Below are 20,472 nucleotides of genomic sequence, written 5' to 3'. Positions count from 1 at the left end.
CACCATCAGCACTCTCACCTTGGATTCCTGGATTCCGTCCTCCTCCCCTGGTTCCTGGACAACACCACCCTATTATCCTAGGCAAGCCTACACTAGGAATAAAACTTCACTTACCGTCTACATCTTGTGTTTTGAGTCTGTTTTCATCCTCTGGTTTGTTCTACTTCGACTACCTTGTGTATGTGCAGTTTCACGTTAGTGTTGCAAAGTTGAGTTCCTGTGCACTAAATATATGCATCCAGTTGAGTTCAAACAAAAAGCTTCAATTAAAAAAAAAGAGGCAAAATTTGGTTTTTCTTTTCCACCACAATGATGAGTATGCCTGTTTATGCCAGCCAGGTCAACCCTGTGCTGCTTTCAACCATAGCAGAACCAATTTGAGTGGCATACAAAACCCGCTCTTTAGACAGCATCACCAATTGTCTGCCAGCATCAATTATCATGTGTTCCTGCTGCTTTTGCTGCAGTCACCTTCACCTGTTTTAAGTTTGCTTGCCTTGTTGCTTTCCCAAAATCCAGTGCTTCCCCTGCTTCTCATCTGGTCCAGGTTGGGTCCCCCCCCACCACCCCACCCTTCTCCCCCACACTCTTTTTTTTGGGGGGGGGGGGGGGGGGGGGGGGGGCATTGATGTTGATACACTTTATCGGGAATTTAATCACACTGTCAAGCTTGGAAAGGAGGCCTGTCTTTCCAAGGAGGCGGATGAAAAACGGTGAGTTGAATGTAGATTTTTGAATATCACTCTCTGACAAATACACATACAGCTGATGTACTCACAATAGATAGATAGATAGATTCTCTGTGGTAACAACACTGCATTCGGACACTCTCCATCCAATGCTAATCTAGACAAGCTATTTTAGAAAGGAACGTTGAATTGTCTGGATGGAGATATATAATCTCAAACAACTCCAGCATGGATTGCAGTGAGAGGTGGTTCCAAAAAGTGTTGACTACTTTCTATTGATCAGTCGCATAAAATCCAAATAAAATGCAGAAAATGTGAAAAAGTACTTTTGCAAGCCACTAAAGACAAATGATTAGTACGGTAGTTGAACTGAGCTGAAACTGAACAGAAGCAATGCTACAATCTTTCACAAATAAAAAATAAAGGAATATCCTCAAATCATTTGATTATTGTTGTTGATTCAAGGCCACAAACAAAGAAGTTGGTCCCAGTTTAGGATTTACACCAGCAGGGTGCCAGCCAAAATGGCAAAACATTTGAGGGATAAAATGTTTTCTCCAGTTCACTGATAATCTCAACTTTAAATGACTAATCAAATTGAATAGTCCCCCTTTACCAAAAAATTTGAATGGCTTTTAGTCTCTAAGGTAGGTTTTGACAAAGATTTGTTACAGCCAGTAACTTGTCTTGTGATTATACTGTACATGCATTGCAACCAACTCCCTCAGCTCTTGAGATCCTGACCCGTTGGATCCAGTCCCTAGATGGCACTGTGTCCACCAGGCACCAGAAAGCCATCCTGGTATTTATCATGCAGTTCTGACAGCCTGTAAAAGCTTTTGTCAGTGGAACTGAAAATTTAAAGCCCAGATTAGCGCATTCATATCTTGGCAGTTAATTAGGGCTGAGGAGCTAGCTGCGGAGCACTGGAGCGGAAGAATTGAATCTCACTGCCCCTCGCAGTGAGACACAAAAAAGAATTAAGTACCTATATGTACAGCTACCTGACTATTCTGCTAATGTATCACCAGGTGCACCTGCTGAGATGTATAAATATGAATGCTTAACTCAGACTTACCAGTTCAAATTTTTTTTCTGCTCCAAACTTTGGTTTGATTTAATCATGCCACACGCGTACACACACCTCCACAGCCAGACACACTTCTTTTTGAGGTTCACGCATGACTGTTTGTATGTTCATGCCCTTCATAACGCTGGCGTTAAGGTCAGCGGGTTCATATTTTACCTGTCAGGAGTGATCACCGCCGCCTTCACAGATGCTTTGCTTCAGTCTGTGGAGGATTCAGTTGTCCTCCTAAATCTTTACTGAGAGAGCGAAAAAAATCCCACAATCTATTCAGGAGATCCATAAAGTGCAACCCAGCATCCTGCCTCCACCAGAGCAACTGAAACATATTTGGTCTGTGACAGAGCTGATGTATCAGCCTTATAAAGCTGATGTTTATATGAAGGAAAACATCCCATAAAGTGTTTAAATAGGATTAACCAGTTCATTAGCTGGAGTAGAATATCATGACGGGTCAGCTGTCAGTTGTTTAATGCATGGAGTGGAGCTGTGCTGCTCCCCTGGTTTCTGCTCCACGGAGCCTATAGGCCCACAGGGAGAAGGCCTGGCTAATGCTGCCGAACGCACACAGAAAGCCATTTGGAAAAGCCATTAGCAAATGTAAATTGTTTTTCTGTCAATTAAGATATGAATTATCCAGCTGACATCAGCACGACTGATGTAATCCACTTCTATTAATTTGACTAAAAGGAAAAGTCGTCGCTACACGAAGTCCAATCGATAAGAGTAGTCTGCCAACAGCCATGTGAGCAAATTAATATCAGGTGGATATGTTTCCTCGGCTGGCGTCCTGCTGATGCAAATCTTAAAGTGGGGACAACGTGGGTCATACTCTCTGGGTCAGCAACAAGCCTTTTTATTTAAAGCCTTGAATTCAGAAAGATCATAAAAGGACCTGCAGACATTCACTTTTATTTCAGAAAGCACTTCAGTGAACCAGCATACCATCAATTGATTTAGTTTACTTGAGGCATGATTAATGCTTTAATTACCATCACTGTGATTGTTTTTGTTTCTCAGTTTAAATACCCTAATAATTGTTAAACTACAGTGACTTACAAAAGTAGTGTTTCACATTTTGTCACAAACCAACCTAAAATACTGCCATGCATTTTATTGGGATTTTATCCAATAGACCAACACAAAGCTGTGCATAATTGTGCAAGAAAAATGATCCATTGTTATCAGCATTTTTACATTATAAAATCAGAAAAGTATAGCATGCATTTTTATTGAGCCCCATTTACTCTGATACCATCAAATAAAAGTATGTGCAACCAACTGCCTTCATGAAATATACATTCTTAAACAAAGTTACAGTGTCCTAGATTTTTCTGATATGTCCTAAATCAGGTGCGTTGAACAAGTGGAAGGATCTAAAGAGCTGGTTTTGGACACCAAAGGTATATTCTGTGAAACCCTAAGAGGTCCATTAGAGACCATTTGTAAAAAAAAAAAAAAACAGAAAGCAGCACCAGAAAGACCATACACACATTCAAAAGGGTAAGTATGGCGAAAAACAATCATTGCCAGGTATGGTGGTGGCTGCATTATGCTGTGGGGATGTTTTTTCTCAGCAGGGACAGGGAAGCTGGTTGTTACAAGCTGGTCAGAGCTAAATACAGGCAATTCTAGAAGAAAACCTGCTGGTGGCTGCAGAAAACATGAGACTGATTGAAATGGAATGGTTTACATCAGTGGAGTCCAACAATCTTGCCACATGGACTATTAACATCTGATCTGATTTTTTATTTATTTATAAAAAATGCAAAAAACAAACTGAACATGCAAAATTTTAGTGGCTGAATATTTGTAATTCTAGTTATTATAAAATGAAAAAGAAACCAAATAGCATCAATATAAAATGATGAATAGTTGGTGTTGTCCCAAACATTTGCCATTTTAGTAAGATTTAAATTTGTCAGTAAAACCTTTGCTCTATAAAAAAAATCTTCCATGCATCTACTGCCTGGACTGGCGGGTCAAATATGTACCATTCTGGATTTGCAATCGGGGGCCGCACAAAGTAAGTTGAGGAGCTCCAACAGGAGCCCCACAGTTTAGATCGAAGCATGATTGTCCGTTAGAAGGGCCTCGTAAACTCTGTGGGGACACTGAGTCTGTCGTGTCCGGGGTGGATTGGGGCGGCGGTCTAGAGGGTGGCGTGGAGGGGCTGCAGCATGTTGTGTGGGGGGGTTGTGTCCTCTTCTTGGATGTGGGTTCACCGGCATTTGGATCGGCTGAGCAGCGATGGTAGAGCTGAGCTGGATAATGTTTCTCCCTGGGCTATCGTTGCAGTGGCACTGAGGTGGTGTGTTTGTGTGGTTGCGGGAGGCATGGAGGGGGATGCCGGCCCTGGATGCCTGCCACTGGCTGGGGCCCTCTTGCTGGGTAAGTTTGTCCCATCTTGGTGTGGGGTCGAGGTTTCCGTTGTGGGCGCGGTGCTCGGTGGTGTCTGCCCTGTTGCGCCTGTGGGCGGGGGCTGGGGTAGCATTGCACGGGTCCTTTCCTTGCTGTTGCGGCACGCCATGTGGTGGGGGGAAGGATGCGGCGGGGGTGCTTGGAATGGGGCTGTGTGTGGAGCTTGCGCTGTACGGGTGTGGCTTCGTCAGCTTTTCGGGGATGAAGCTCACCTATGGTGGTGTGCCCCGGTGTTGGGTGCATGGGTGTGAGTGTTTTTATGTGTACACATGAGGGTGGGAATGCGTGATTGTGACTGTGTGTGCCTGTTTTTTGTGTCATGTTGGGTTTTGGACCCCACCCTCTGCTGGGTCAGTTTAGGCCCCCCCATCAAATGTGGGGCCTATTTCCTCCCCGTCACACTACCTGTCAGTGGTTGGTGTCTCCGCCCGCTGGTGTACTTGGTGTTCTCGGTGTCCGGGGCAGGGTGCTTTGGTGTGTGCCGGCTCACTCCCGTTGGCTGCTTGCTGGAGCCTGGACCCCTGGGCTCTGTCGGGCCCCTGCTTGGGGAGTGATATGTCCTGGGGTCTCGGGTCTCTGGGTCCATGGCTGGATCTGCCCGGGCGTAGACAACTGCCGGCGGGGCCTGTGGGCTCGTTGCTGCAGCTCCCTGGGCCTTCTGCACTGTGGTTGCAGGGTGGTTGCCCTGGGACTCACCCTTGCTCTTCTCTGGGGGGGTTGCAGTAGTCCCGGCGATGGTTCTCCTGGGGTTCATGTGCTCTGGGGATGTCTTGGATGTCTGTGGCTCGTATCTCCTCCGTATCTGTCCCGGGACCAGAGGGGCAGGTGTGTGGCTCCTCACACTCGCTATTGCATATTTTTATGGAGAAACCTTGTATACACAAGCACACTCACACTCAGACCCACAGGTGTTTAGATTCAGGTGTTAACAAATGGTCTATATTGAGCCGCATTTACCACTAAATACATCTTGCATTCATAAGTTCCCTGCACTTTTTGGTAAAAAAGCTGTATGTGTGGAAGCAAGCAGGGTGTTATCTTGTATTCTTTTCATCCTTCTTTTTCTCCTCCAGTCTTATGTCCTTCTCTCCCTTCCCTTTTTCCTTTTTGCCCCACCTCTTCTCCACAATCATCTCATGTTGAACGTGATTAAAACAAAGGAGATGATTGTAGATTTTAAGAGAAACAGGAATAAGTCAAACACTATTTCTATCATGGGAGAAGAAGTGGAGGTGGTGGAGGAGTATAAATACCTCGGTGTTCACCTGGACAACAGACTAGAGTGGAGATGCAACTGTGAAGCCATCTACAAGAAGGGACAGAGCAGACTGTACTTTTTGAGGAAGCTTAGGTCCTTTGGTGTTTGTAGCAAGATGCTGCATATCTTCTATAAGTCTGTTGTGGAGAGTGTGATCTCTTCTACCATCATCTGCTGGGGAAGCAGCATCAGAGCCAGGGACTTAAAAAAGCTCAACAAGCTGATAAAAAAGGCTGGCTCTGTTCTGGGGACTCCTCTGGAACCTCTGGAGATCATTGTGGAAAGAAGGATTCTTCATAAAATGAAGAACATTATGGAGAACTCTGAGCATCCTCTTCATGAGACTGTCCTACAACAACAGTGTCTTCAGTCAGAGGCTTCTTCAGATCTGCTGTAAGACGGAGCGCTACAGGAGATCCTTCCTGCCCACAGCCATCAGCATCTACAACGGCTCTTTGAAGAAACCTACATAATATGAGCTATAACAACATTTAATTTCCCTTTGGGATTAATAAAGTATTTTGAATTGAATTTAATTGAATTTATTTTTTTTCCTTTTCGTTTCTGTCTCCATGCCCGTAACAATTGAAATAAGTCCAAAGCAGTTTCTAATAAAGTTTCTTTTATAAATATCAGGCAGAGCTTTAAAGCATTAGCTGTAATGCTCCACCTGTATAAATCTGTCAGGCTTTTTCTTGGCACTCAGCCAACAATGTTCTACTCTGTCGGACAGGGCACAGTTAAAAAAAAAAGAAAAGAAGGGCCTAGTTAAAGTACAAACCTAAATCCCAAATTGAAATCCAAATTCCAGTTAAAAAAATCTGCTGTGACATGTTCATTTTTAAAAGATTACACAGCTATTAATTATCTCCAGAAAAACCTGGAAAACAAAAGAAAGCAAAAAAAAAAAGTTGCCCTGGAACAAAATTATTTGTTGAACTGTGGTGAATATTAAGCAAAGCACAGTAACTAGGAAAGGTACAGCTCTCAGAAAAAAGCCACTAAATACAGAAATAGTTATTCAGGTCAATATAAAGGTACATGATTGATACAAATATGTAATAACTTTAATATGTAGGTGAATATGACAGCCCAACTTTCTTACTAGTTTAAGGGTATTTCTTTGTCCCAGAACATGAGGTTACATTTCTTACTTGAGGTGCACAGCTCTTTTTTTTAAACATATAAAGTGCTAACTCTCAGTGTTTCCTGCGTGAAATATAGAATAGAATTAAATTAATTGAGTCTTTATACAACTTTGAAACAATTTCTGTTTCTTGATTTTATTATTTGTACATGTTTTCATCATAGAAATGTTTTAATTCCAGTCAAATTAGGATGAAATTCTAAAACAAGAGCAAAGCAGAGTTAAAACTACGCCCCTCAACTGTGTGGAAACAGTTTTGCGACATTAGCTTTTAAATCTGGCCTGTCAGGTAAAAATGAATGTGGCTAAGGTTATAAGATTTGTGGCTTTTGTTTGTATATAGATTCATGGTTCTACTGTTCTTTCTAATTTTCCCTCTCTTTTCTCACATCTGGGTCTGCCGTATTTGGGGCTAATGAGTCGGCAACTTTGACCTGACACAAAAATAGACGGTAACTGCTGATTTACCTGGACTTGATGGACACATTTGCATCTGCATGTATTTACAACAATCAAGTTTGTGAATCCAGTGCAGTAATAAAATATGCATCAGATGCAAAACAGTTGCAACTATAGAGCAGATAGCAATGCTTTGAGAGTTATGTCTTGATGATGAAACTGTTGATCAGTGTGACACTTAAAGGCACTCACAATTGCTATTTAGAGCTGAATCTAATAAGTTTATTTCTGATTCAGGTCACAGGTTCTGGCAATCATGAATTCTGCTTGATATGTTGTGTATAACTCCTATCTGCAATGCTGACGGTTAATACTGATCAAGGAGCAGCATACTGGGATTGTAAACAGCTTTCAAAAACACAACAGGTTGCTTAAAATTGTGTTTCTCCAAATGTAGCTTCTCAATTGAAGACTATTTGCAGGATTACTGAGAGAAATAATTGGACTTGTGTAATTAAAACAGTTTTGCTTCAGTTCAGTTCTCCAAAAAAACTCATTTTCGGCAACGTAATGATGGGGCACCATGCTGGATCTCTGGCCAAGTTGGTTTTTAACTGTTCTTATAAAACAACTGAAAAACTGGCTCCTGGTTTAGCCATGAAACTGCTCTGTGAGAAAAAGCCAGACAATTTGGGAGTGGTGGGAGCAAAGATAGTTCTGAAAGATGATGTAGTATCTTAGGAGAGGTTTTAAAAAAATGAAGGGGAGCTCCGTTTGTAACACAACTAACAAACTCACATATCGATTTGGCTGCTTCTGCAGTTGCCATTATTGTAGCAATATGTTTTTTACTGAATGTCACAGCTTATTCAAATTAATGTGTATTTACCTCCATTGACTGACTCAAACAATATACTAAATCTCACATTTTCAAAAGAGCAAATACAATTTTTCATGGTAAATGCTTAGACTAGAAAAAGTCCTTCAGCTGAATGCATATCTGCCGGCCCTCTTGCTCCCTTTGCCTGTGGCAGGATGAATGAGTTAATATGTAGTCATTGTGTGAGCTGGATATACTCACACATGGTGCACTGATATCCTACATCAATGGGCTATTGCAAGTTAATGACCAGCTCTGTGAAGGCCCATTTGCAGGAAATATGGACAGAGTAAAAAAGATGGGAGCAGGGAAAGCAGGTGCTCCTGCCGTTGAGCAGCTCATAACTGAGCAGCATGGTTGTTGAGAATCTCATTTGGCTGTGCACTCTCTCACAAAGACTTAACTCAAGCTGAAAGCCATTCCTATCATGTTGTGAACACTTCGGACCCTCAAATGAACCGTCTTCTTCTGTCGTTGGTTAAAATGTGCATCCGAATTTGCATAAATTTGCATAGGTAAATAACAGTACTGAGCAGCTCAGCTTCATTCTTCCTTTGAATAAATATTCTGCACTTTTAGGTATAAAAGAGATTATCGAAATAATCGCAAAGGGATGTGAAACTGTGCTTTGTGAACAGTCTTTGGCATCCATCTTCTTCCTGCTCCGCCTCCTGCTTTCATAGCATGAGGTGAATGAATGAGTGACACCCACAGCTGAACATCCAAAAGATTTGGGAACATTTTCTTTTTATTTCTGGGAATTGTTTGAAGTCAAGGGAGCAGAAGACAATAATTAACTGGTTTAAAAGCCAAGTACCAACACAAAAAGAATGAAAAAGACAAATACACACTGACGGACTGATTTGCGTGTAAATGAATGACAACTAATTTCTGCAATAAATAAGGACATAAAAAACATTGATTTCCTAGAACATAATGTCATATAAATGAGACGTGAAATTAACTATACAACTGAAAAAAAAGTAAATTGACAAGTTGAACAGACAAGACAGTAACGTCACAGTAAAAATGAAATCAAAAAGAAAAACAAAGAAACCGAAGCTGTAAGTCAGTAAGGTGCCAGCACAGCTCTCCAAATCCACCACGATCAGTCTTTATTGTTTTATACTCTTATTTTTTTTTTAAGATTTCCAATAAAAAAATAAATACACATGATGAAAACATAATTTCAGAAGAAGACCCTCACGCAAGATCCGAGGGAGATGTAGACAGCATCAGATGGTTGAATTTTCATGCGACTGAAGATAAATGCCATCCGGAGAGACTAGACCTCCAGTCTCTCTGGACTTTTTCCTGTCGACATCCATTATTCACTCCAGGGCAAACAAAAAAACGACATGTTGCTACGGCAAAAAAATAAATACGATCAAATCAAATGTACAACTGTCTGGACATTAGGAGGACCAAAGAAAAAATATCCTACAGAAAATTTAACTTTTCTGTACAATGAGTCCCAAAAACACTAGCTAGCTGTGATAAACTATGTAAACACTTTTGTTTTGACACAGTTTTCAGTGAAAACTGAAGAAAAAAAACAAACTTGGTGACACTGCAGTAAGTTTTTACCCTACATTTGTTTTCTTCGATAACTGTGACAATTATAGTGTTTGCAGACATCAGTATTTTAACACAGCATGTCAATTAAAACAGAAAATAAAGGAAACAAAATATTTAGGATGCATGACGTATCTGCACTGACATCCTCATGAGTCGATGTAAGTAATTCTTTAACATATCGTAAAGATCCCACAAGTAAAAATGGGCCAATATTGATAACCGATTTTTATTTCCATCTTGTTGCTGTTTGTGTGTGTGTTGCAGGAGGAGGGGAGGGGGTTGGCCATGTGGTATTTGTTTGGTCATGTGATAGTGATGCAGCACAGCTTTTTTTTTTGGGGGGGGGTTCAACTGAAGCGGAGAAACAATGTCAGCATTGTTTCACGGTATCGAAAGGGTGGGTAAATTTATGTAATATATATAATGTCAGTAAATATTGGGCAATATTGAGGGCAATATTAATATCGGGTATCGATATAGGTCCAATTTTTCATTTTGGTGCATCCCTGCATACTTAATGACAAATTTAGAGAAATAACTATGTCTCCAACTTTTCTGAAAACTCAGTTTGCTTTTGCAAGCTTGAGAAACATCTAGAATTTGGATGCCAAGGGAGCGAAGACGTTTGAGATACATGACATTTATTTCCTGCAGCGATGACTGAACACTGTCTAGTCAAAACCCGGCTGACCATTATATTCTTTGACAAGAGACAGAAAATCGTTCATTTTAATAAATATATTAATAAGTAAAGGGATAAATAAATAAAAAATAAACCAGAATTAAAAACACACTTTTAAGCACAGGTATACTTTACCTGATGTCGCGTCCATGACGGTTGCATTTAATAAACCGTTTGAGTAGCAAAAAAAATATATATATATTTTTTGACTTCTAACTTTCCCCAAAAATCATGATTTCTTGAGGTCCCTCTCTTACACAGATGCCAGCACCACATCACATACACCTCACATGCATGCTCAGAATGGCCAAAATGACAGTGATCGTATTTTACAGGGTTACAATGGACAGGGTCAGTAGAACTCCAAGGATTACACACCTCTTCACAGTCACTTGGGGTCATGTGGGGTGTTTGAGTGATAATTCACACTGCCAAATGTCTCCAGCGGGGACTTTTCAAATTGTCCCGATGAAGTTGTACTGCATTGTCTCTTTGTAACGCTTACAATAGTAAGTGTGCTTCTGTGAGCTGAAGTTCATCTGTAAGCGACTCTGTGAGTCTAGAGTTCTCAGAAAATTTGTTCTTTTTAAATCACAGTTGCCAATATGGTACTGTCAGAATGTTTTACCTTTGTTCCAAACAGTTTATTCATGTGTTGTGAAATGATTTGATTTCTATACATAATATTCCTTATCCTTGTCTTTCGGTCTCTTGCTACTGGCACTGCCTTTGGCGCTACCACTGGGTGGTTTATCCTTCACTACAGCGCCATTGGTTTGCGCAGAGTTGCTGATGTAGTTGCGCGTTTCATCCACCTGGTAGGAACCCTCGTCCCTGTTCCTGTACTTGTACATAGCGTAGAGGAGAATGAGGATGCAGAGGGCGGCAGCTGAGACAATTCCCACCACCATGCCCGTGGTACTGCTGGATTCACGGATCACCTCCGAGACTCCGGGTGGCACGCGCTTCACCACACCGGGCACCGTGGGCAAGGCAGCAGGTACTGTGCGCAGCATGGGTGAAGTGATGAAGGGTCCCCTTGGCTTGGTGCCGTCCACATCAAAGGATGTCGGCAAGGGCAGCAGGACTGGCATGTCTGGCTGCAGAGGTTTTACCTCGCGGTTGTCCATTTTCCCTGCAGGCAGCTTGGGTGGCATATCGGAGGGGACCGCAGCAGGCGGTGTGCCCCGGACATCAGGCAGAGGTGAGGTGGGTGTAGTCCTACCTCCCTCTGAGGCTTTGCTAGGCCTCAAGTCCTTGGGTTCCCACTTGGGCACGAGAGCTTTGTAGCCGCCTTCATAAGCCGATGTGGTCAAGATTTTATCTGTTACCAGGGAGAAGGTGGTGTAAAAATCTTCATCGTCAGTCGGGGGCAGGCTAGAGTCGAAAGCTTCGCCAGAGCCAAACCCCGAAATCACCATGCCCTCATCATCATCATCATCATCATCATCACCATCATCACCACCATCACAATCATCGCTGCCTCGGTCCGACAAGCAAGGTACCCCCGCCTCTGTGGCTATGGCCAAGGATTCTTTGGTGGTGTCGATAATGGTGAGGACAGGGTGGAGGGTTGGGGGAAGGGGGATGAAGGGTGAACGGGTGGATACAGAAGGGATATCTATAGGGTCCTCGACTAGCACGGGGACGACTAGCTCCCCTCCTGCAAGCAGAAACAGGAAGAAGGAAATCAGAGGATAGAAAGTTTCCTACCACCAAAGCAAGAAGCAATCAAACATACACAAAAAAGAGAACAGAAAAATGCAAGAAGCAAAGCTTGATATGAAGAGAAAATAAAGTAAAAAGAAAATGGAGAAAGAATAGAAAGTACCGTACCAGTGCAAAAACAATGAAACTCAGAACCAAACAAGACCAAAACCAAAAGAAAAAAACAGCCATAAATTAAGTTTACATTGCATCAAAAGGCTTTGAGGGATGCACAAGGGTGAGCCACATTAAACTGATACCTCATATTAACTCCTGCATATCCTATACGCTCAGACAGCAATATAACATATTGTTGCCCTTATAGCCTAACTGCCAAATCAAATGACTTAGGTTAGGTTAGGCTATGAGGCTAAGAGAATATGTTCTATGTGAGTCATGCTGACTTATTTTTCATATGTGGTGAGCTTTAATTGTTGCTTTTTATGATTCTGTCTGCAACTACTTAAAACTATAAGCCGTCATAGGAAACATTTGATTTGTCTCTTAAGTGTCAAGATCGAAAGATGGACTATAAGTACAAAAAGAATTACCGTACTGCAATGTGTAATAGAGTTATGTTATTCGCCCTAAAACCAAGTAAACAACAATAATTGTAAAAAGAAACGATGTACTCTTTTAACTAGGATTGATAAGTCTGACGTCAAGGGTTCAAAACCACACCATATATTCAGATCACTGTTCATTAATTAAAGAAGAAACCAAAATACAAAAGTTTGTGATGCATACAAAATATGTGAAACTCCAGCACTAAAAATGGATGCACCATCATCTTTGAGCAGCTGTAAGATTAAAGTAAATAAACTTCTTGTCTGGTGTTTTTGTGTTGTATTTGTGGCGATTCAAGGTTTGTTCATTGTTTAGACAGTATTGCATAAGGTTTGTATACTGTATGATATCTGTACAATCTTTGTAAGATCTTAGTGCTTGTATTGCATTTGTAGGGTTTTGGTATGGTATGTGTGTGATTCTTGTATGGAGTCAGGCAGTTTCTGTATGATACGATATGTGTTGTTATTTGTTTGGTAAGTGTTGCACAGGGTTTCTACACGGGTACAGTATTTCTCAATCCTTGTATGGTGTTAGGGTTTTTACTATATTTGTACAATCTTTGTATTTTATAGGCTTTGTACAATATGATATGACAAAATAACTTATCTTTATTTGTACATGAAGTCTATGGAAGCAGGTTGCATAAATCTAAGTCTTTTAAAATCTCCTGGTTCTCCTTTAACTTTCTGTTGTGGACGCTAATGTTCAGTGTATGCTACCCATTCAGTGCCAAGATAAATCCATGTACTCCACACTGTTTTCAGGGTTACCACTCCGGTTGAAAAGAGCGGGTTACCTTCCTCAACTTGTTTGAAGCACATCTTTCAGCTCTGGAGTTGGTCTTCCTCTTTCTAGAACCTCCTGTTTTGACTAAAAATCCAGTTTCGAAAAATCCTTTTCCAGTAAAGTGCCTGTATGGTGTTGGTATGTGTAGGAGTCTATGGTGTCGGACTATATGTGTACAGTGTTGTTGCAATCTTTATGCAGCCTTTTTGCAGTGTTTGCATGTTACTGGACCATTTTTGTAAAATATTTGTACAGAGTGTATTTGGATATGTGCTTTTTAGCCCTAAGGATTACTTTAGCCAACAAAACAATTAAATGGTTTCTTCTTTGAGTAGAAGCACTCCAAAGTATAAAAGGAAGATCTAGTTCCCTTAGCTTCAATGGGCTCCCCTAATTGTCCTAACCTCTTGCCTTTTGACCCTACAGTTACCACAATGGCACCAGGCAGTTCAGCGACACCTGAATGTTTGCTGACTTGTATGACTTGGATCTTGCTTGTAACAGCTTGTGCTCCCCGTTTTGGCATGGGAAAAAGTAAGGAATCCCTTTCCCATAATTGCCTATTTCTAATAAACCCATGTACCTGTGGGAAACCTACAAATAGCCTGAAACATTCAGATGTCAATTGAAGCTGCATTTCCTCTTGCCAAAGTGGCTTGTTTGTACATTGCAAAGGCTCACAAACGGCACTATAAAGAGATGCAAACCTTTTAGAACAATAAAGGAAAACAGAATGGAAATGAAAAAAAGGAAACAGTAAAATAACATAACAGTAATTAAGGCATTGCAAAATGTCTTTGGAATTAGAGCAAACATTGTAATAAAAGAAAAACGAAACATTCACAAAATAAAGCCACAGATAGAGCTATTCAGATAAAGGATTAGTAGTAGGTAAGAAGGAAAACAGGTAAAGAAAACCAAAGTTAGCTTGGAAAATCATAAAAGCCTACAAAAAAAGGAGGAAAGCATACCATCAGCTTTTTTCAACTTACATCAACAAATTGCCCGCATGATTTTGGCAGGAAGAAAACAAAATTTACAAAAAAAAGTTGTGTAAGAATGCCTTTGGACAGGTTAGATTCTCTTTAACAGCTTCTGGTTACGTAGTATATTATTCTCTGTTTAGACAGGATGGTATAGGGAGGCAACAGCACATACATCCACACACATGACATGAAAGTAATCTTCGCCATTCTGCTCAGGAGATCTTTTTTTCTACTTTGAAAAGTTATTTTGTTTCATAAAAAAGAAAACTGTACATTTAGGATTCCTACTTCTATCATTAAATCTCAGTAAATATCTACAGCCTGATCAGACGACTCTGGCTTATTTTTTTCTTCTTTTGCTCAACATTAACTTGTTCATCAGTCATGAACAAAATTAACTGTACATATCTTAAGAGTCTCTACATAAAGGGTTTGGGAGGAAGGAGCGTGACACGGGTTGGGACCTATGAACATACTAGGAAGGAAATGACATAGATGGGGGTGAACGTGTACATCAGTTGCCATGTCCATGTAAAGGCGGCACGAAGCGGTCGGGCGGCATTAGAGCTTTTGGCTGTAAGGAAGGGATGGGGATACACAAACAATGAGCATATACATGCCCATCTACAAAAGAGAACAGCACTCTCAACACTGACAGTTTTACAAACCCTAAGCTGCAACTTCTTTGTCATGCACAAAAATTCAACATTCATTGATTAGATCCAAATTTCAAATTAGATATAGCTATTCAAGAACAGGTGAGCGTTAAAGATAAGCACAGAATCAGTTTGGAAGAACTTTCAATAAAAGCGGTGGGGGTCTATTTTGTAGGTGGCTTCTCTTTTTTCTCTATGAAAGCATCAATTTGAAACTCAAATACAGCAGCAATAATTTGAGACCCAATATGAAAACCTTCTGAAATAGCAATAACTTCATAGGGAAAAGAGGAAGCATAATTTTAATAAAAAGGATAATTCAAGGTTTTTGAAGTGAGGTTCTGTTTTAAGGATGGAAGCATTTAATATCTTACCTACAGCACATAACTATCAATATCAGCATCTTCAGTTTGGATAAATCCTTGTTGATGCTAATGGCAAGTCCAAAAGGGGCCAAGACCAAAGTGATCAACTCCAATCTCAAAATAAACTCACAGCACATTATTTACCTGTAAACTATTGTCATGCTTGTTTAGCGAGGGTTAAGGAACCCTTGGGTTGCTTCTGTCGAGCAGATGCTAAATGAACTAGAAATTGTTCATCTCAATATAACACATAGATTGGGTATAAATGTAGGGATAAAGTATCCAAAATTATGCCTAACCGAGCATAACACTGACCACTAGATGTCAGCAAAGGTTTTAGAATATGATCCTATGTTTGCGTGGCATTTGCATAAACCGAGATTAGTGGAATACATACGTCACCTCGGCTGTGTTAAGAGGTTCACAATCAAATTATAAGTATTAACAATCAATATCTCAAGTTATTAATTAATTATTTTAAAATTTCCCAAATCTCTAAATTTACAAAAAAATATGAAAGACATACTCAAATGCATTAAGATAATATTTTCTGCGCATAACAGCTGATTAGGTCATTTGATGCTTATTTTTTGAAACCTTTTTTTTCCATCTTGTTGCCATTTGTTTAGATGTTCCAGGAGGGAGATGGCCATGTGGTATCTGTTTGGGCATGTGATAGCGATGCAGCGAAAAGATACTGGGGTGTTCAACTAAAGCAGAGAAGCAAAGTCAGCCGTGTGGTTATTTTTTCAAGGCGTCGAAAGGGTTGGGAAATTTATATATATATATATATCAGTAAAAATTGGTTATGGGCCATCACAACAATAATAATATCAGATATCTATATAGGCCCAAATCTTTCATATTGGTACATCCCTAAAGGTTCACAAAATAAACCACAATCACATTTTTTGAGATTGAAATTGTTTTAAGAAAGCAAAAGTCCACTTTGGTCTTGGCCCCTCTCGAAATAGCCGCTAACTTCGGCTTCCAGGACCAACTAATCTGGATTTATACTAAATATAGGTGGCAAGAAATGTATCCACTGCAGCAAAAATACTAAATGCTCAACCTTTTAATAGAACCCCACTTGAAAAATCCTGAACTCCCCGTTTTAGGAAGAAAAAAAACAATCATCAAAACATTTGCAGTTCTCAGCAAATTAGCAGAAAGTTAAAAAACTGGACATTATTAGAAAAAAAAGGAAACAGTTTTGCATATATGTGTGTGTTAACATATATGCACAAAAAAGACAAGAAGCAAGAAAGAAAGAAAAGAATTAAATCTGTCAGACTATCAAAGATGAACAACCAGAAAGCACACACTGAGGCAGACAAAGAGAGGAGGGACAGCTTATAGGTAAAATGTCACCACCTTCATATAACTAATAATAATCTTATTATTAGTTACTTTATTGCATTTCTCTTGTTAGTATTTTAAACACAGGACAGGGCGTGCAGTCTGGATGTACGTCAGAGAAATAAGGGAAAAAACACGTGGGTTCTTTTGTTTGTTTCTTTGGATTTTAGTTCCACTGTAAGAAGTTGGGTTAATGCATGCTTTAAGTAAGTTGCATTTAGGGAGAGTAAGATACAATAACAATACAGCAAGCCAGGGGGGAAAGGTGAAGGGGGTCTGTGGTCAGTTAAGGGCTTTGCCACCAAGGGCTGCGGGATATTTTCTCAAACCATTCGTTAGTGGTTAACAGGGAGAGAAGGTGCACGGTGGGTGATGTATAACCAACATTAAATGGCATTTAAGCCAACCACATCCGCTAATTAATCAAGAGGTGGAGTACAGTGGTAATTAATGAGCTCCCATTTTTTGTGAAATGTTTAGATGCTTTGTGTTGTGTGAATAACCAACAGCCTTTGTTTGACAGATAAACATCTGGAGTTCCACAAGAGGGCGCAGGACGGTGAATTCATTTATGCCTCTGGTGAATTTAAGGAGATGTGCACATTTGTCTTCACATATCAGCTCTGGGTTCCTTCTCTGCAGGCTGAGAACAGGAGTGCTGCTCATTTAGCAAACTGGAAGCACGGGCTCGACATTTCTTAAATGTGTGATCTGTCATTCTGTGTGGACTGCCTCAGCATGATCTGCAGACCAGCAGGACACAGATGGAGCAGCTCATGTCGCTGTGATAATATTCCAATAACATAAACTGCAATGTTAAACAAACAACAGTAACAGTGCAACTGATTCCATCTCGGCCTTATTTATCCAGCTCCACCCTCCTTGTTTGCACCCTTTTACTTGCTTCTTGGCAAACGGCTCTCGGCAATTGTTAGCTTTACTCTGTATCAACAAAGCGCTTGGATGAGGTGGTGGGGGTCTCCAGTAAAGTAAGTGCAGAGGACCTTGATGTTTAGTAAACACTTTAATCCTGTGTAAGCTTCTGCACAAGCTCCACTCGTCTTGCTGCATATCTGAGGTAGACAAACATTGCGTCTTGCTAATAGGTTTGCTCAACCACATTGGGTTTGTTTTCCCAAACTTTGCTCGATGGATGAGGCGTTTTACTCTGAGTCCTTTTTAGCTAATAATTATCCCTCCTTGTTAGACCTGCTGCCACTTACTCAGTTTTTCTTCCCACTTAGCTGAAAGAAAGGCCCAACCTTTGGAGAGCGGGTGAGTCTTTGTGCCATCTGACTGGTCTCTGCGTTAGTGAGAAAAATCCCATTTATTAAAAAAAAAAAAAAAACATGAAACAGCATTTATTTCAGAAGCTCTTCCTTTTCTCATGTGAGAATGAGTCGAATGATCTATCTTTCAGTGTCAATATTAATATTTTTTACCTATTAAAAATATATAGCAATTTGTTAAATATTTCTATATTTGATAAATGGAATAAAATTGCTATAATTGTATTGAATAAAAAATAAAACTATTAAACAACTTTTTCTATCAACATTTGAGGGCCTAAATGTCCACAATAAAATAAAATACAATAAAATGTTATTCCATAATCCCACTTGGAAACACATTTTGATAAATCATTTTCACATTTAATTACCTAATATTTAAATCTTCTTTATAATAAATTACTCACAAATTAATATACTTGCAAATTTAAAAAAGAATATTAATATATTACTATTCTATTTAAATTTGTTCATTAGATTGCATCTGTTTTGGTCTTTGATAGAAATGAATTAATTTTTTTATTTTTACATTTACTAATTTAATGAAACATTAAAAAAATTCAGGGTAATATTTATTTAATGTATGAATTTTCAATCTCATCCAAATGATTACATGAATAAATACTCGGTAAATTGCAAGACTGTTTAGTTGCAGCACTGTGCAGCTTTAACTGGGTCAAACTACTGTCTTGTGAGAACCTCGACAGTGAGTGTAATCTTTTTGATGAGTCAATCATGAGGATTATGGCCCCTTACATTTGCAGAGGGAGAGATATAGGAAAAAGGGTAACTTTCTAGGGCAGGATGTTCATGGCTAACAGAGGTGCACTGTTGAAGCAGTTGTTAAAGACTGGCTTGGCTACTGATTGGTTAAAATTTACAAAGAGCAGAAATAAAGTAACTCTGGTACTACAAATGGCGTACATTTAAAGCGTTCTATAAATAACAGTCGGGTGAGAGATCTCAATATTCTGGCTGCTAGTTCAAACAGCTTCTTTTTCGGGTCTGTGCTTGACATAGCTCAGTTGTTTCCCTCGCCTGGCTGTTTTGGCAAACCAGATTTTAAAATCACATATGAAAATAAGGATTTGTTGGTGTTTGTTGGCTCTGGCACATTAAATCTATCTTTTAAGGATACTATAGTCCCTTAAACTTGGGAATTTGTGGTGGTAACCCCAAGCTTTAAGGCGGGGAATATATGCGAGATACACTACCGGTCAAAGGTTTTAGGTACAGTTTCTCACTTAATGGGTCTCTTTATTTTCATGACTATTTACATTGTAGATTCTCGCCAAAGGCAACAAAACTATGAATGAACACACATGGAATTATGTAGTAAACAAAGTGTAAAATAACTCTAAACATTTTTATATTTTAGATTGTTCAAAATAGCCTCCCTTTGCTTTGATGTCTGCTGTGATCTCTTGATATTCTCTCCATGAGCTTCATGAGGAGGTCACCTGAAATGGTTTTCCAAAGAGTCTTGAAAGAACTTACCAGACGTTCATTGAGAGAGGGCTAAAGGTTAATATTTTAGTCATCACAGCAAATGGTGGCTACTTTAAGGAATCTAAAATATAACATATTTAAATTTCTTTTACAATTTCTTTGTTAGCTATATAATTCCATATGTGTTCATTAACAGTTTGGATGCCTCAAATGAGAATCTACATACAATGTAAAATAGTCATAAACATGAAGACAACCATTAAATGAGAAAGGTGTTATACAACATTTGACCGGTAGTGTGCATTTAACTACAGACCAATCAGTGTGTTATCAATTATATCAAAAATAGATGAAAAATGGGTTGTCCAACTTCATCTGGAGCACCTAATGATGGGGACAATCTGCATTCATTCCAGTTTGGTTTTTGTCCAAACAGAGTGAGCTCTGTGTGTTCTGATTGAAAATAATAAAGGTTGAATATAACCTTCCAAATTTTAGATGTATCAAAAACATCCATAAAGCTCCAGCTGTGTGTGCTTCTTTCAGTAAAATAACCAGAGCCTCCAGCAGATGTGAGTGTATTAGTCCACCTAAACTTATTACCTTTGGTCAGACAGTTCTGTCTATCATTGAGGATAACATTTGGACCACCCTGCCAATCACTGTCAGGGAATTTCCAACTTTTAATACTTTTAAAAGCAGATAAAAGGATGGCTTATATCTGCCCATATATGTAAACATAGTTGGTAAAACAAATGTTTTGTGGAATTATTTATGCCGTGCGTGTGTATGCGTTTGTCACATGTGGAGGCAAGTACATACACAGACACACATCTGTGTAAATGTGTATGTGTCTGTTTTTATAGGATGCTTGGTTACAATATACAATTGTGATATTGTGTATATAAGGTTTATATATGGAATTTGACTACTAGCCTGAATGTTTAAAATACTCTATTTCTTATATGATGTATTTTATCTTGATGTTTTCATGCATTGTTTGTTTGTCTTTTTTTACGTTATTAATTTTAGGTCATTCAGTCTGTACTGGCAGGGAGACAAACAATGCAAATCAGCCTGAGCTATAACTGGGTGCATTTATATTTGTGTTGTTCAAAATGTTCATCAATGCAAAATGTCCCTCTTCAGAAAATAAAATAAACA

General features: G+C 39.6%; 1 protein-coding gene across 13 annotated transcripts in view; it reads right to left on the bottom strand.

Annotated features, from left to right (window-relative positions):
* Positions 1-8,611: 8,611 nt before the first annotated feature.
* The window catches only part of LOC124881654 (neurexin-3b-like), a 435,641-nt gene continuing 423,780 nt past the window's right edge, over positions 8,612-20,472 (bottom strand). For 11 of the 13 annotated variants that reach the window (XM_047387341.1, XM_047387342.1, XM_047387343.1 and 8 more), the window contains one exon: positions 8,612-11,804. In XM_047387341.1, coding sequence (XP_047243297.1) covers positions 10,816-11,804 — 989 coding nt within the window. In that variant the 3' untranslated portion in view covers positions 8,612-10,815. Of the gene's footprint in view, positions 11,805-14,196; positions 14,765-20,472 lie in introns of all 13 variants that reach the window. The other 2 variants (XR_007041703.1, XM_047387345.1) reach the window with 2 other exon arrangements.

Source organism: Girardinichthys multiradiatus, chromosome 15 (assembly GCF_021462225.1).
Source record: "Girardinichthys multiradiatus isolate DD_20200921_A chromosome 15, DD_fGirMul_XY1, whole genome shotgun sequence".
In the NCBI taxonomy this organism is placed as follows: Eukaryota; Metazoa; Chordata; class Actinopteri; order Cyprinodontiformes; family Goodeidae; genus Girardinichthys; species Girardinichthys multiradiatus.
Note: the sequence above shows the minus strand (reverse complement) of the source record. Positions and strands in the feature narration are given on the sequence as shown.